Here is a 14,621-nt window from a genome sequence, read left to right on the forward strand (position 1 = left end):
AAAGCACTATACAAGTACAACCCATTTACCATATATATATATATATATATATATATATATATATATATATATATATATGTATGTGTGTGTGTGTGTATGTATATATATATATGTATGCATATATATATACATATACGTATGCATATATATACACATGTATGTATACATATATATGTATATATATATATATATGCATACATATATATATGTATGTATATATATACATACACACATATATAAATATATATATTTATATAAATATTATATAAATTTTATACACACATATACATATATACATATATAGTATATATATTATATATATGTATATATATATGTGTGTGTGTATGTATATATATACCTATATATATATGTATGCATATATATAAAATATATATTAGATATATATATGTATATATATGTGTGTGTGTATGTATATATATATCTATATATATATGTATGCATATATATAAAATATATATTAGATATATATATGTATATAAGTATATGTGTGTATATATATATTTACATATATGTGTGTGTATTTATATATATGTATGCATATATATATATTGTACATACACAGTATATATATACTGTATATATATATACATACATTTATACATATATATATATATATATAAATAAATTGATGTATATATATATATATACATATATATATATATATATAGTATCAAAGTACCAAAATGTATTTCGATACTTTGATACTTTTTTAAATAAAGAGGACCACAAAAACGGCATTGTTGGCTTTATTTTGCCCAAAAATCTTACAGTACATTAAACATATGTTTACTATTGAAATGTTGTCCTTTTTGTTTGAAACCAGCAGCTGTCATGGTATTATTGTGAACACTTTGAAACACGCTATAATATCATTACACTACTAGTAATGAGTAGGTATTGTTTATTGTATAGTTTTGCTCTATACTTATTAATATTACAAAACCCAAAACCAGTGAAGTTGGCACGTTGTGTAAATCGTAAATAAAAACAGAATACAATGATATGCAAAACCTTTTAAACCTATATTCAATTGAATAGACTGCAAAGAAAAAATATTTAACCTTCGAACTGGTAAACTTTGTTATTTTTTTGTAAATATTATCTCATTTGGAATTTGATGCCTGCGACATGTTTCAAAAAAGCTGGCACAATTGGCAAAAAAGACTGAGAAAATTGAGGAATGCTCATGAAACACTTATTTGGAACATCCCGCAGGGGAAAACAGGCTAAAATGGGAACAGGTAGGTGCCATTATTGGGTATAAAAGCAACTTCCATGAAATGCTCAATCATTCACAAACAAGGATGGGGTGAGGGTCACCACTTCGTGAACAAATACTTGAGCAAATTGTCCAACAGTTGAAGAACAACATTTCCCTACGAGCTATTTCAAGGAATTTAGGGATTTCACCATCTACGGTCCGTAATATCTCAAAAGGTTCAGAGAATCTGGAGAACTTACTGCACGTAAGCGACAATGCCCGTGACCTTTGATTCCTCAGGCGATACAGCATCAAAAATTGACATCAGTGTGTAACGCAAGGGTCACCGACGCGGTGCCAGCGGGCACCAGGTAGCCCGTAAGGACCAGATGAGTAGCCCGCTGGCCTGTTCTAAAAATAGCTCAAATAGCAACACTTACCAGTGAGCTGTCTCTGTTTTTTACATTTTATTTATTTACTAGCAAGCTGGTCTCACTTCGCTCAACATTTTTAATTCTAAGAGAGACAAAACTCAAATTGAATTTCAAAATCCAAGAAAATATTTTAAAGACTTGGTCTTCACTTGTTTAAATAAATTCCTTTATTTGGTTTTACTTTGCTTCTTATAACTTTCAGAAAGACAATTTTAGAGAAAAAATACAACCTTAAAATTTTTTTTAGGATTTTTAAACACATATACCGTACTTTTTTACCTTTTAAATTCCTTCCTCTTCTTTCCTGACAATTTAAATCAATGTTCAAGTATTTTTTTTTTTATTGTAAAGAATAATAATTACATTTTAATTTAATTCTTCATTTTAGCTTCTGTTTTTTTGACGAAGAATATTTGTGAAATATTTCTTCAAACTTATTATGACTAAAATTCAAAAAAATTATTCCGGCAAATCTAGAAAATCTTTAGAATCAAATTTAAATCTTATTTCAAAGTCTTTTGAATTTATTTTAAAATATTTGTTCTGGAAAATCTAGAAGAAATAATGATTTGTCTTTGTTAGAAATATAGCTTGGTCCAATTTGTTATATATTCTAACAAAGTGCAGATTGGATTTTAAACTATTTAAAACATGTCATCAAAATTCTACAATTAATCTTTATCAGGAAACATTACTAATGATGTTCCATAAATTCTTTTTAAAAAATTTTCAAAAAGAATCAAATTAGCTAGTTTTTCTCTTAATTTTTGTCGGTTGAATTTTTAATTTTAAAGAGTCGAAATTGAAGATAAACTATGTTTCAAAATTTAATTTTCATTTTTTTCTTGTTTTCTCCTCTTATAAACCTTTCAATTAAGTGTATTTTTCATCATTTATTCTCTACAAAAAACCTTCCGTAAAAGGAAAAAAAATGTACGCCGGAATACCCATTATATATATGTATATATATATATATATATATATATATATATATATATATATATATATATATATATATATATATATATATATATATATATATATATATGTATATATATATATATATATTTATTAAAGGTAAATTGAGCAAATTGGCTATTTCTGGCAATTTATTTAAGTGTGTGTCAAACTGGTAGCCCTTCGCATTAATCAGTACCCAAGAAGTAGCTCTTGGTTTCAAAAAGGTTGGTGATCCCTGGTGTAACGAATATCACCACATGAGCTCAGGAACACTTCATAAAACCACTATCAGTAACTACAGTTGGTTGCTACATCTGTATGTGTAAGTTAAAACCCTACTATGTAAAGCCAAAGCCATTCATCAACAACACCCAGAAGCGCCACCGGCTTTGCTGGGTCCGAGCTCATCTAAGATGGACTGATGCAAAGCGGAAAAATGTTCTGTGGTCGGACGAGTCCCCATTCAAATTGTTTATGGAAACTGTGCTTGTTGTGTCCTCCGGATAAAAGAGGAAAAGAACCATCCGGACTGTTATAAGTGCAAAGTTCAAAAGCCAGCATCTGTGATAGTATGAGGGTGTATTAGTGCTTAAGGCTTGGGTAACTTACACATCTGTGAAGGCACCATTAATGCTGAAAGTTACATACAGGTATTGGCGCAACATATGTTGCCATCCAAGCGATGTCTTTTTCATGGACGCCCCTGCTTATTTCAGCAAAACAACAGCGTGGCTTTGAGGTGAAAGAGTGCGGGTACTAGACTGGCTTGTCTGTAGTCCAGGCCTTTCTCCCATTGAAAATGTGTTGCGCAATATGAAGCGTACAGTAAAATACAACAAGGGAGCCCCCGGACTGTTGAACAACTTAAGCTGTACATCAAGCAAGAATGGGAAAATAATTCCACCTGAAAAGCTTCAAAAATGGGTCTCCTCAGTTTTCAAACGTTACCTGAGTGTTGTTAAAAGTAAAGGCCATGTAACACAGTGGTAAAAATGCCCCTGTGCCAACTATTTTGCAATGTGTTGCTGCCATTAAATTCTAAGTTAATTATTATTTGCAAAAAAAAAATAAGTTTCGTTGTTCAAACCTTCAATATCTTGTCTTTGCAGTGTATTCAATTTAATATAAGTTGAAAATGATTTGCCAATCATTGCATTCTGTTTTTATTTACGATTTACACAGTGTGCCACTTCACTCGTCTTGGGTTTTGTATTATTGTACAATGCAACACAGGCTGTATACCAATAACGGCTGCAGGTCTTTCAAAAAGGGGAAGCTAACTTTTAAATACAATCTAAAAATGAATACAGTTTCCCATTACAGAAAAAAGAAATAAAGATGCTCGATATTACAAAGAATGTGACTTAAAATATTAGAAAATATTCCATATCAACAGGAACAATGGAATGAAACTTTGTTTTATATTTCAAGATAACTGATTTTCTCATTTTACCGTCAATCAAAAAGAGAATCTCAATGCGGAAGCCCAGCGTCCAGGTCAGCCGAGGCCGCGCCCACTTCTTATTTATTTTCAGAGACGCTCGGCGTCCATGAGCGGGACAAAGTCAAGCATTCATCCAATGATTGTCTAGTTTTGCTGCAGTAGAACAGCCCACTCTGCGTTCCAAATGAATTAAAGGAAAGTTGTGTCAGCTTTCACTAAAGTAGCAGATTCTGAACAAGAGATGAATGCATCTTCGCACATATGTAGTCAATGAAATATACTGTATTTGCTGGACAATAAGGCACACTTAAAATCCTTTTATTTTCTCAAAACTCGACGGTGCGCCTAATGTACGCAATAATTGTGGTTTTGCTTACCGACCTTGAAGCAATTTTATTTGGTACTTGGTCTAATGATAAGTTTTACCAGTAGATGGTAGTCAACCATAAGAAATACATGGTAGGAGGTATCATGGCAATATCACTCAAGTAAACAACACCAACATTTTATATGTTCCATTGAAACATAGAACATTACACACGGTGCTCAAAATCCATCAAAATTTTTTAGTACGACTTTGGTAAGCTGTGAAGCCGCACCGCTTGATGGATTGTCGGTGCATTAAACAAACTAGTATTATTATGATGTGTGTGTGTGTATATATATATATATCTATATATATCTATATATATATATCTATAGATATATATATATATATATATATCTATAGATATATATATATCTATAGATATATATATATATAGATATATATATATAGATATGGATAGATAGATAGCTAGATATATATATATCTAGCTGTATATATATATATATATATATATATATATATATATATGCTGAACATTTTAATTTCCCCTCTGGGATTAATAATGTATGTCTGACAAGATAAAACATATTATCTGGCATTTTGTTTCACAATATTATGCAGAAGCAACTTTTCTTAACTTCTGGTACCTGCTGATCTGTATTTGGGATCTTCATAAATCCTGAAAAATTGCGCGAGTCCGCCTTTGTAGTCCATACTGACACCTTAGTCAATAGGCTTCTTATTTTTCTCTATCTTCTTGTTATGTGAGATTCATCCTCTGCTGTTGCCATTTCTAATATAAAGTAGTGTAAAGTTCTTACTTATATCTGTCAGTAAACTCGCCATGAAAGCGCTAAGACATACCGGTCTAGTGAGTTTTCATTATTCACCCAAAGAACTTTAGTTATTAGAGAGTTACAGTCTGATGGTTTTTTTCAGGGGAGGCATTTCCGGTGGATGAGGAGATGCTGCTCCTTTATTGATTGAAGCAAAGTCTGAATGTCATTAAAACAGTTAGCTCCATCTTTTGACACTCCTTCCACTCCCGTCCTTGCATGCTACACCGCTACAACAAAGATGACGGGGAGAAGACGCTGCCGAAGGTGAGCTATGTAAATAACACCGCCGACAAAACTGCACATCCGGAAGCGACTGTCAGAAAGTGGCTTGAAGATGATCTTTAAAACATAATCTATGCAACATTTTGTCCAAAGAACCACCATTACATTTTATGTAGACCACAAGGATGTGTTTTCAGTTTAGAAAAAAAATAATAATGATATGATTCCTTTAATGTGCCCTATAAATCGGTGCGCTTTTTATATAAAAAAAGATAGAAAATTGACCATTCATCAGCAGGGCACCTTATAATCCGGTGCGCCTTATGGTCCGGAAAATATGGTAAACACAAAATTACTCTAACTAATTAAGGGGAAGTTGTCTTGCAGTCTTAGTTTAAACGCCACTGCGGTATACCCATATTCCCGGCATGTCTTCAAGTCTTCTGGCATGTTAGAACAAAGCGGGTAAAGGAAGTCAGAAAGTCAGATTCGTAACTTTGGGGCAAGGACTGGTTCTAAGGAGGGCCGGAATGCAAAGCGGGGCTGTGCACGTGCAGTAGTTGGAGGGGCAGCCGCCCCACCCTGAGCTAAGGTGCGGGTGAAGCGGCTGCACGGGCAGTGCCTCGGTCTCACCACCGAGGCACTTGCTTATGCTTGATCAAAGTTTTTCGTTGGCCAAAGTTTCAGTGCATCCTGTAAAAAAAAAATTTAAAAATTAAGGGGTCATTTTCAAGGTGTGTTGGCTTTCATACTTCTGTGGCACTGCGCCATGATCAAATACATGAAGGGGAAATCCTGATTTATATGATTTAACCTCGCACAAGATACCGTTGTCATTGGCACTCCAGCCTTCACTTTCCATAGTTTTCTCCTTTCTGGGTTGCATGGAAAGAGATGCAAATGCTTCCCGCAGTTTGTGTAAGTGGAGCAGTCCCATGACCCCCCAACCCCCACACATGCCACATCAACAAAAGGTGCACCGCTCTCACGTGCGTTCTATTGTAGCAGTCATTTTACACATTGATAGAGATGTCCGATAATATCGGACTGCCGATATTATCCGCCGACAAATGCTTTAAAATCGAATATCGGAAATTATCGGTATCGGTTTCAAAATTATCGGTGTCGGTTTCAAAAAGTAAAATGTATGACTTTTTAAAATGCTGCTGTGTACACGGACGTAGGGAGAAGTACAGAGCACCAATAAACCTTAAAGGCACTGCCTTCGCGTGCCGGCTTAATCACATAATATCTACGGCTTCACACACACAAGTGAATGCAAGGCATACTTGGTCAACAGCCATACAGGTCACACTGAGAGTGGCCGTATAAACAACTTTAACACTGTTGAAAATATGCACCACACTGTGAAACCACACCAAACAAGAATGACAAACACATTTCGGGAGAATATCTGCACCGTAACACAACACAACAAATACCCAGACCCCCTTGCAGCACCAACTCTGCCAGGACGCTACAATATACACCCCCTTGCTACCCCCCCACCCCGCCCACCTCAACCTCCTAATGCTCTCTCAGGGAGAGCATGACCCAAATTCTAAGCTGCTGTTTTGAGGCATGTTAAAAAAAATAACGCACTTTTTTACTTCAATAATAAATATGGCAGTGGCATGTTGGTTTTTTTTCCATAACTTGAGTTGATTTATTTTGGAAAACCTTTTTACATTGTTTAATGCACCCAGCTGGGCATCACAACAAAATTAGGCATAGTAATGTGTTAATTCCACAACTGTATATATCGGTATTGGTTGATATCGGTATCGGTAATTAAGAGTTGGACAATATCCGAATATCGGGTATTGGCAAAAAACCCATTATCGGACATCTCTGCTCATTAGTCAAATCATCAAAGCAATAAATACGAAACAATACTTTTTTGTAATCAAATTACTTGATTTGCTCGAATTGTTGCAGCCCTAATTGTAATACCTATAATAAGTATATAATAAATATTCATGAATATTTTAATACATGTGTGCAGTGCATGCCTGCGAGTGCGTGGGTCCATGGCTGAGGGAAGAGGAGGCGGGGCTTCTGGCGTCTCCATGCTACCCCCAGCAGTACCCCAACTCTCAGAGTTGTAGGTGGCGTCTACAGGCCCCTCCAGGCTTCGTGGTTCAACTGACCTTTGTGGACTTCCAGCTGGAGGAAGCGCCCGGCTGCGTGTACGACCGCGTGGCCGTGCATGGCGGGGGCGGCCGCGTGGACCTGTGCGGCCTGACCGCGCACGGCCTCACGCTAAATTCCAGTGGGAACGTCATGGACGTGGAGTTCACTTCAGACTTCAGCGTGCAGAAGAAGGGCTTCAGGGCCATCTTCCGCCATGGTAGGCGTGGCCTGGGTGCCAGGCTAAGCTAAGGAAAAAAGTTCATGCATGTGCTCTGTGCTGTTAGCATGTTAGCACTGAGGTCTTCTTTTTGTTGTTCGACACCTTGCAGTCGCCGTGGCACTGAGAAACCTAAAGGTCGGTGTCGCCGGTGGCAACGGCCAATTTGCCACAGTGTCGTCTTCTGTTGCCATGCCGACACTGCACCACCTGACTCTCTGCTTTGACCTGGAGCGCAGCGGACACCAGCAGGTGCCACACACACACACACAAACACACACACACTCATCAGTTAGCAAACGTCACTTTGTGCCCGCCCTCCTGTCCTGTCAACTGCCCACTGCCCAGGTGGAGTGGATATTCACTTATAAAGGCGAAGATGGCAACACGACGTTAGCGCTGGGCGGCGACCAGAGTGGTGTAAAGCTGGTGGTGGGCGGCGTGACCTGCTTGCTGGACTCCATCATGACGCCAGCCGACTGGAGCGTGTCCATGAAGAACATGTGTCTCCTCTGGTCGTCATCCAACGGCCGCGTGGGCATCTTCTTGGAGGGCAACCATAGGGTCAAGACGTGCTCCGCTTCCACTGGGATTTCCGTGGCGGGGGGCGGGACCTTCCGCCTAGGAGGTGGTCACTTTTCTTTCCCCTTTTGTGTGCATGTTTGCTTGCGTTTCTAAGTTAGCGACCTGTGATGTCATCAGGGGTGCACAGCTTTGAGGGGAACGTGTACAACATGCGTTTGTGGGACTACGCCATGACGGTGCAGCAGCTCAGCGCGCTCAAATGCCACGTGGCGGGAAACATCATCGACTGGGACAACACTTTCTGGGACATTCCGTCCACGCTGACCCAGAAGGACCACTCACTCAGCTGCAGTAGGACCCTCCTCTTCTATGTCTGTTGCATCGCGACTAGCCGCTAAGATAATTGTCATTTTTCTCTCCAACATCATTCAAAGGTGTCTCATCGCCTAGCAACACCACCCTCAACACTCTGTGTGACTCCATCCGCCTGGGATGTCCAGGTAAAGAAAACAAGACTGGTGTCTATAGCATATACATGTATAAGAAGTGTATGCGTGTGTATGCGTGTGTGTGTGTGTGTGTGTGTCTGTCTGAGAGAGTGAGGGAGTTTCCATGTGTCCTGGCAGTCCAGATGTGGAAAGTAATGTTCACTTCCAAGCTTCCTAAGGAGGTTGCATTAATGAGGGCCATTTCCTGGCCCCGCAACCCCAATCGTAGCCAAATCCACTAGAAGTCAGCTTGAGGTCGAAACACGTTGTGGGACATTGTTAACTTGAGCGTTGATAACGTTTTTCAGTACACGTCTCACCCTGGGGGAGGCACTACACAGCAAGGGCGCCATAACTTATTTCACTGAGGGTTGCATAAATAAATAAAATAAAACTTGGGCCACTTTGATACATTTTATACATGAAAGATTCTAATAGCATTGCAATGTAGCCCAATAAATGCTGTTGAACATGTTAGCCAAGTAGTGTCATATCTAATAATATATCTCATTAATATTCATTTATTTATATCTGCCGGCCACACCTTGGATACCTGCTTTACACGATGATGTAACCCCCACCAATATCAGGGAACTACAGCACGTGGAAAAAAACAACTTATTTTTACATCTCTTTAAAAATATTTATTTCATCGCTGACTTTTCATTGGGAGTGAAATGTTATCTGATTTAGCGTGAGTAATTACTGTACACACCTTTTATATATTGATCACTTTAAGCCACGCCCATCATCATTAAACATATACTTTCATCCCAAAAACATTCCAATATCTACAGCAGACCTATTCAACTTTTTATTTGGCCAGCTGAACATCACCCAAATAGGCTTGATGAAAGCATTTAAACTAGGGTTACTCATGTATGCACTACTCCCGCCACCCCACAGAGGGAAACAGCGAGGTATAAATGTCACAATCAAGCAGCAGTGGGGTGAGTAGAAAACTACTCATTCAACGCTGACAAAAAATCTAAATAAATTGCGAAAATTTTAATTTTACCAAAGACTGGACAACAAAGTATGAAAGTTGTGCCCTGAGCAAGTGTTTAAGTCATTGTTTTCTGGCGGACCTTTAAGCAACGGACGCAGTGTTCTAGACAAGAAGCAACAATGGTAGAAATCCCAGTGTGGAAGCTTCATTACGAAACCTCGTAAAATCTTTGTAAGTAGATATTGTGGATAAAAATATTTACTTTGTTTTGTATTGAAATTGCTGACTTTTGTATTTGTGGTCGTGTTTCTTTTTGTCTAAAACTAACTGGGCAATCAGAGCTTGTTTCATACATGTAGCGCTAAATTTGACCAATAATGCTACACCTTTGGTTTAAATGTGATGAGTCGCATACCGTTACATTGTTAAGTTAAAAAGTTAAAGTACCCATGATTGTCACACACACACTAGGTGTGGCAAAATTATTATCTGCATTTACCCATAACCCTTGATTAGCTCCTGGGAGGTGAGGGAAGCAGTGAGCAGCAGCATTGGCCGCGCCCGGGAATCATTTTTGCTGATTTAACCCCCAATTCCAACCCTTGATGCTGAATGCCAAGCAGGGAGGCAATGGGTGCCATTTTTGTAGTCTTTGGTATGACTTGGCCAGGGTTTAAACTCATGACCTACCCATCTCAGGGCGGACACTCTAACCCAGGGGTTGGCAACCCACGGCTCTGGAGCCACATGCGGCTCTTTAGCGCCGCCCTAGTGGCTCTCTGGAGCTTTTTCAAAAATATATGAAAAATGGAAATTATGAGGGGAAAAAACATTTTGTTTTAATATGGTTTCTGTAGGACAGGGGTCGGCAACCCGCGGCTCCGGAGCCGCATGCGGCTCTTTGGCCACTCTGATGTGGCTTAGCCTCATAATCGCCGACCCCTCCGGATTTTGGTGCCTCTCCCGGATTTTCACTCGGACTACAATATTGAGGGCGTGCGGTGATGGCTTTACTTTTAACATCCTCTACAGCATGTCATAGCGCCCACCTTTACACCATGCTATCTGTGTGCCGGCCGGACGCATGCATTTCGCTGCTCGTCACATGTACAAGATTACAAGACATACTTAGTCAACAGCTATACAGGTTACATTGAAGGTTGTGATATAAACAATTTTAACACTCTTACTAATATGCGCCACACTGTGACCCACACCAAACAAGAATGACAAACACATTTCAGGAGAACATCCTCACAGTAACACAACATAAACACAACATCACAAATACCCAGAATCCTTTGCATCCATGACTATTCCTGGCTATATTATACACCCCCGCGCTCCCAAGCCCGCCCACCTCAACTGACGCACGGAGGGGGGGTGGTGCTAGCGGGGTTATAATATGGATGCATGGGATTCTGGGTAATTGTTATGTTGCGTTTATGTTGTGTTACTGTGAGGATGTTCTCTCGAAATGTGTTTGTTATTCTTGTTTGGTGTGGGTTCACAGTGTGGCGCATATTAGTAAGAGTGTTAAAGTTGTTCATATCACAACCTTTAGTGTGACTTGTATGGCTGTTGAACAACTATGCCTTGCAGTCGTGTAAGTGTATATGCGGAAGCCACCTACAACATGTTTCTGTGCTTGCAAGCTATTTGTACATGTTGTAGGAGGCGTCAAAGGCATTGGCTTCATAGTACGCCCTTATAATTGTTAACTGGGTGACCATCAGCAGATATTCGCGAGAATAGTTGCAGCACCCATTGTCTTCTTTATTTTGTGAAATGGATCAAAATGGCTCTTTGAGTGGTAATGGTTGCCTACCCCTGCTCTAACCACTAGTGTGCAATGTTTGATGTACTGGAGATGTAGTTTAATTTCTATATGCGTAAACATATGTAGTTGTGTGAATGGAACACTATAAACATTGTATTTTGTTTATGTAAAATACACAATAGACGTTATACTTTTGTAATGTTTATATTTTCAATCTCATAATCCTAAATTAAAAAGAAAGTAAATAAAGCTGTGGAAGGAAAACAATTAAACAGAGTAACATCAATTCCCAACAATACTTCTGGAGCGTCGATTTCTTCATTCTGTTAACTATCTATCTGCACACGCTGGAATAGAGTAGCGAGGGCAGAATAATGAATTTATAGACAGTGCAGTGTGAAAGCCTATTGTGAAAACTAAGTCTCAAAGGAATATAACCTGCGGGGGCACTTCCTGAATAAACGTCTACATCTAGATATCCGGCCCCTGAGCCCTTGGACTCTTGAAACGGCGGCCTTCTTCATTATGTAGTTGAATAGCCCTGGCCTACATTTTCGAAATCATAATATGAAATAAATAGTTGTCATCATTTTCTACAGCAGGACTTTTTTATTGTCTCTTGAGTATTAAATGAAAGAATAGATTTTCTGATGAGATACATTATTTGAAATTACACTAATTTGCTTTGTCATCTAAAACAAAGCTACGATATTAGCTTAGCATACATTGATTGTTTTTAGCATAATTTATGTATAATATGTATCAAAGTGGCCCATTCTTTATTTTCATTGAGTGTTAGCTAGATCCTGCTAGCTACATTAGTATGTTGCTGCTATGGCCGCTGTGTGGAAGTCATGTGACTCACATGTAATGTGCTTAGTGTGATGAAGGTTGTGTTCACTCATCATCATCCTCATCATCCTCATCATCCTCATCCCTGTCTCTCATCCCAACATTCCTGCCAGCCACCAGCTCGTCCACAGCCTCCACTAACAGCATCCATACTACTAATGTCACCGGTAAGACTTCCTTCCTTCCTGCAGCTCACATGTGAGCACAAAAACACTTTGACATCTTTTGGACAACTTCAGTCCTCCATAAAGAGGCCCTTTTCCACCTTTTTCAAGAATTTCCCACTAACCCCCGTTAAATTAAGTTCCCCCTGTGTTTCCACCAAAACCTAACCAGGTAGATTCAGTTCTTCAGGAACCTTTCAGAGTTCCTCCTAGCTAGGTGGGATTTTCCAAGCTACCCATAACCTTTCTGGTCGCGGGCTGTGCTGGCAAACGTTGATTGGTTGAACCCAGTTGGGGGCGATCCTAAAACTTATCTTTCAAACATTATCGGAATATGTGCAGCGACTTGTTTATTTCTTATTTCTGGTGTATTTCTATTACAACAAACTTGACAATGGAGAACAAAGAAGAACAAAAGGAGCTTTTGAAATGCGGGAACTTTTGGGGCATCTTTGTAATAAAGAACGCTGATCACTGGAACTACAAACCCCGTTTCCATATGAGTTGGGAAATTGTGTTAGATGTAAATATAAATGGAATACAATGATTTTCAAACCCTTTCCAACCCACATTCAGTTGAATGCACTACAAAGACAACATATTTGATGTAAAAACTCATAAATGTAATTTTTTTGGGCAAATAATAATTAACTTAGAATTTCATGGCTGCAACACGTGCCAAAGTAGTTGGGAAAGGACATGTTCACCACTGTGTTACATCACCTTTTCTTTTAACAACACTCAATAAACGTTTGGGAACTGAGGAAACTAATTGTTGAAACTTTGAAAGTGGAATTCTTTGTCATTCTTGTTTCATGTAGAGCTTCAGTCGTTCAACAGTCCGGGGTCTCCGCTGTCATATTTTACTCTTCATAACGCGCCACACATTTTCAATGGGAGAGAGGTCTGGACTGCAGGCGGGCCAGGAATGTACCCGCACTCTTTTTTTACGAAACCACACTGTTGTAACACGTGGCTTGGCATTGTCTTGCTGAAATAAGCAGGGGCGTCCATGATAACGTTGGTTGGATGAAAACATATGTTGCTCCAAAACCTGTATTGACCATTCAGCATTAATGGTGCCTTCACAGATGTGTAAGTTACCCATGCCTTGGGTACTAATACACCCCCATACCATCACCTATGCTGGCTTTTGAACTTTGCGCCTATAACAATCCGGATGGTTATTTTCCTCTTTGTTCCGGAGGACACCACGTCCACAGTTTCCAAATATAATTTGAAATGTGGACTCGTCAGACCACAGAACACTTTTCCACTTTGCTTCAGTCCATCTTAGATGAGCTCGGGCCCAGCGGCGTTTTAGGGTGTTGTTGATGAATGGGTTTTGCTTTGCATAGCAGAGTTTTAACTTGCACTTACAGCTTAAGCAACCAACTGTAGTTACTGACAGTGGTTTTATGAAGTGTTCCTGAGCCCATGTGGTGATATCCTTTACACACTGATGTCTGTTTTTGATGCAGTACCGCCTGAGGGATCAACGGTCCGTAATATCATCGCTTACGTGCAGTGATTTATCCAGATTCTCTGAACCTTTTGATGATTTTACGGACTGTAGATGGTAAAATACCTAAATTCCTTGCAATAGCTCGTTGAGAAATGTTGTTCTAAAACTGTTCGACAATTTGCTTACAAATTGGTGACCCTCGCCCCATCCTTGTTTGTGAACTACTTAGCATTTCATGGAAGCTGCTTTTATACCCAATCATGGCACCCAACTGTTCCCAATTAGCCTGCACACCTGTGGGATGTTCCAAATAAGTGTTTGAGAAGAATTTCTAAAACTTTATCAGTATTTATTGCCACCTTTCCCAACTTCTTTAATAATAAGTGATTATTATATTTTAACAGAAGTGTAGATATAAAATGTTAAAAGAGAAAGTAAGCAGATATTAACAGTAAATGAACAAGTAGATTAATAATTAATTTTGTACCGCTTGTCCTTAATAATCTTGACAAAATAATAGAATGATAAATAACACAATATGTTATTGCATATGTCAGCAGACTAATTAGGTGCCTTTGTTTGCTTACTTGTTGCTGGCA

The 14,621-nt window shown here is 38.7% G+C and overlaps 1 protein-coding gene across 5 annotated transcripts in view; it reads left to right on the top strand.

Annotated features, from left to right (window-relative positions):
• Positions 1-14,621, top strand: part of adgrg6 (adhesion G protein-coupled receptor G6) — a 49,552-nt gene that overhangs the window by 18,060 nt on the left and 16,871 nt on the right. For 4 of the 5 annotated variants that reach the window (XR_009806891.1, XM_061901368.1, XM_061901369.1 and 1 more), the window contains exons 3-7: positions 7,455-7,799; positions 7,912-8,051; positions 8,148-8,427; positions 8,502-8,675; positions 8,759-8,824. Coding sequence is in view for 4 of the 5 variants with exons in the window: in XM_061901368.1 (XP_061757352.1) it covers positions 7,455-7,799; positions 7,912-8,051; positions 8,148-8,427; positions 8,502-8,675; positions 8,759-8,824 (1,005 nt within the window). In the remaining variant the exon portion in view is untranslated. Of the gene's footprint in view, positions 1-7,454; positions 7,800-7,911; positions 8,052-8,147; positions 8,428-8,501; positions 8,676-8,758; positions 8,825-12,506; positions 12,561-14,621 lie in introns of all 5 variants that reach the window. The other variant, XM_061901370.1, reaches the window with a different exon arrangement.

This window comes from Nerophis ophidion, linkage group LG05 (genome assembly GCF_033978795.1).
Source record: "Nerophis ophidion isolate RoL-2023_Sa linkage group LG05, RoL_Noph_v1.0, whole genome shotgun sequence".
In the NCBI taxonomy this organism is placed as follows: domain Eukaryota; kingdom Metazoa; phylum Chordata; class Actinopteri; order Syngnathiformes; family Syngnathidae; genus Nerophis; species Nerophis ophidion.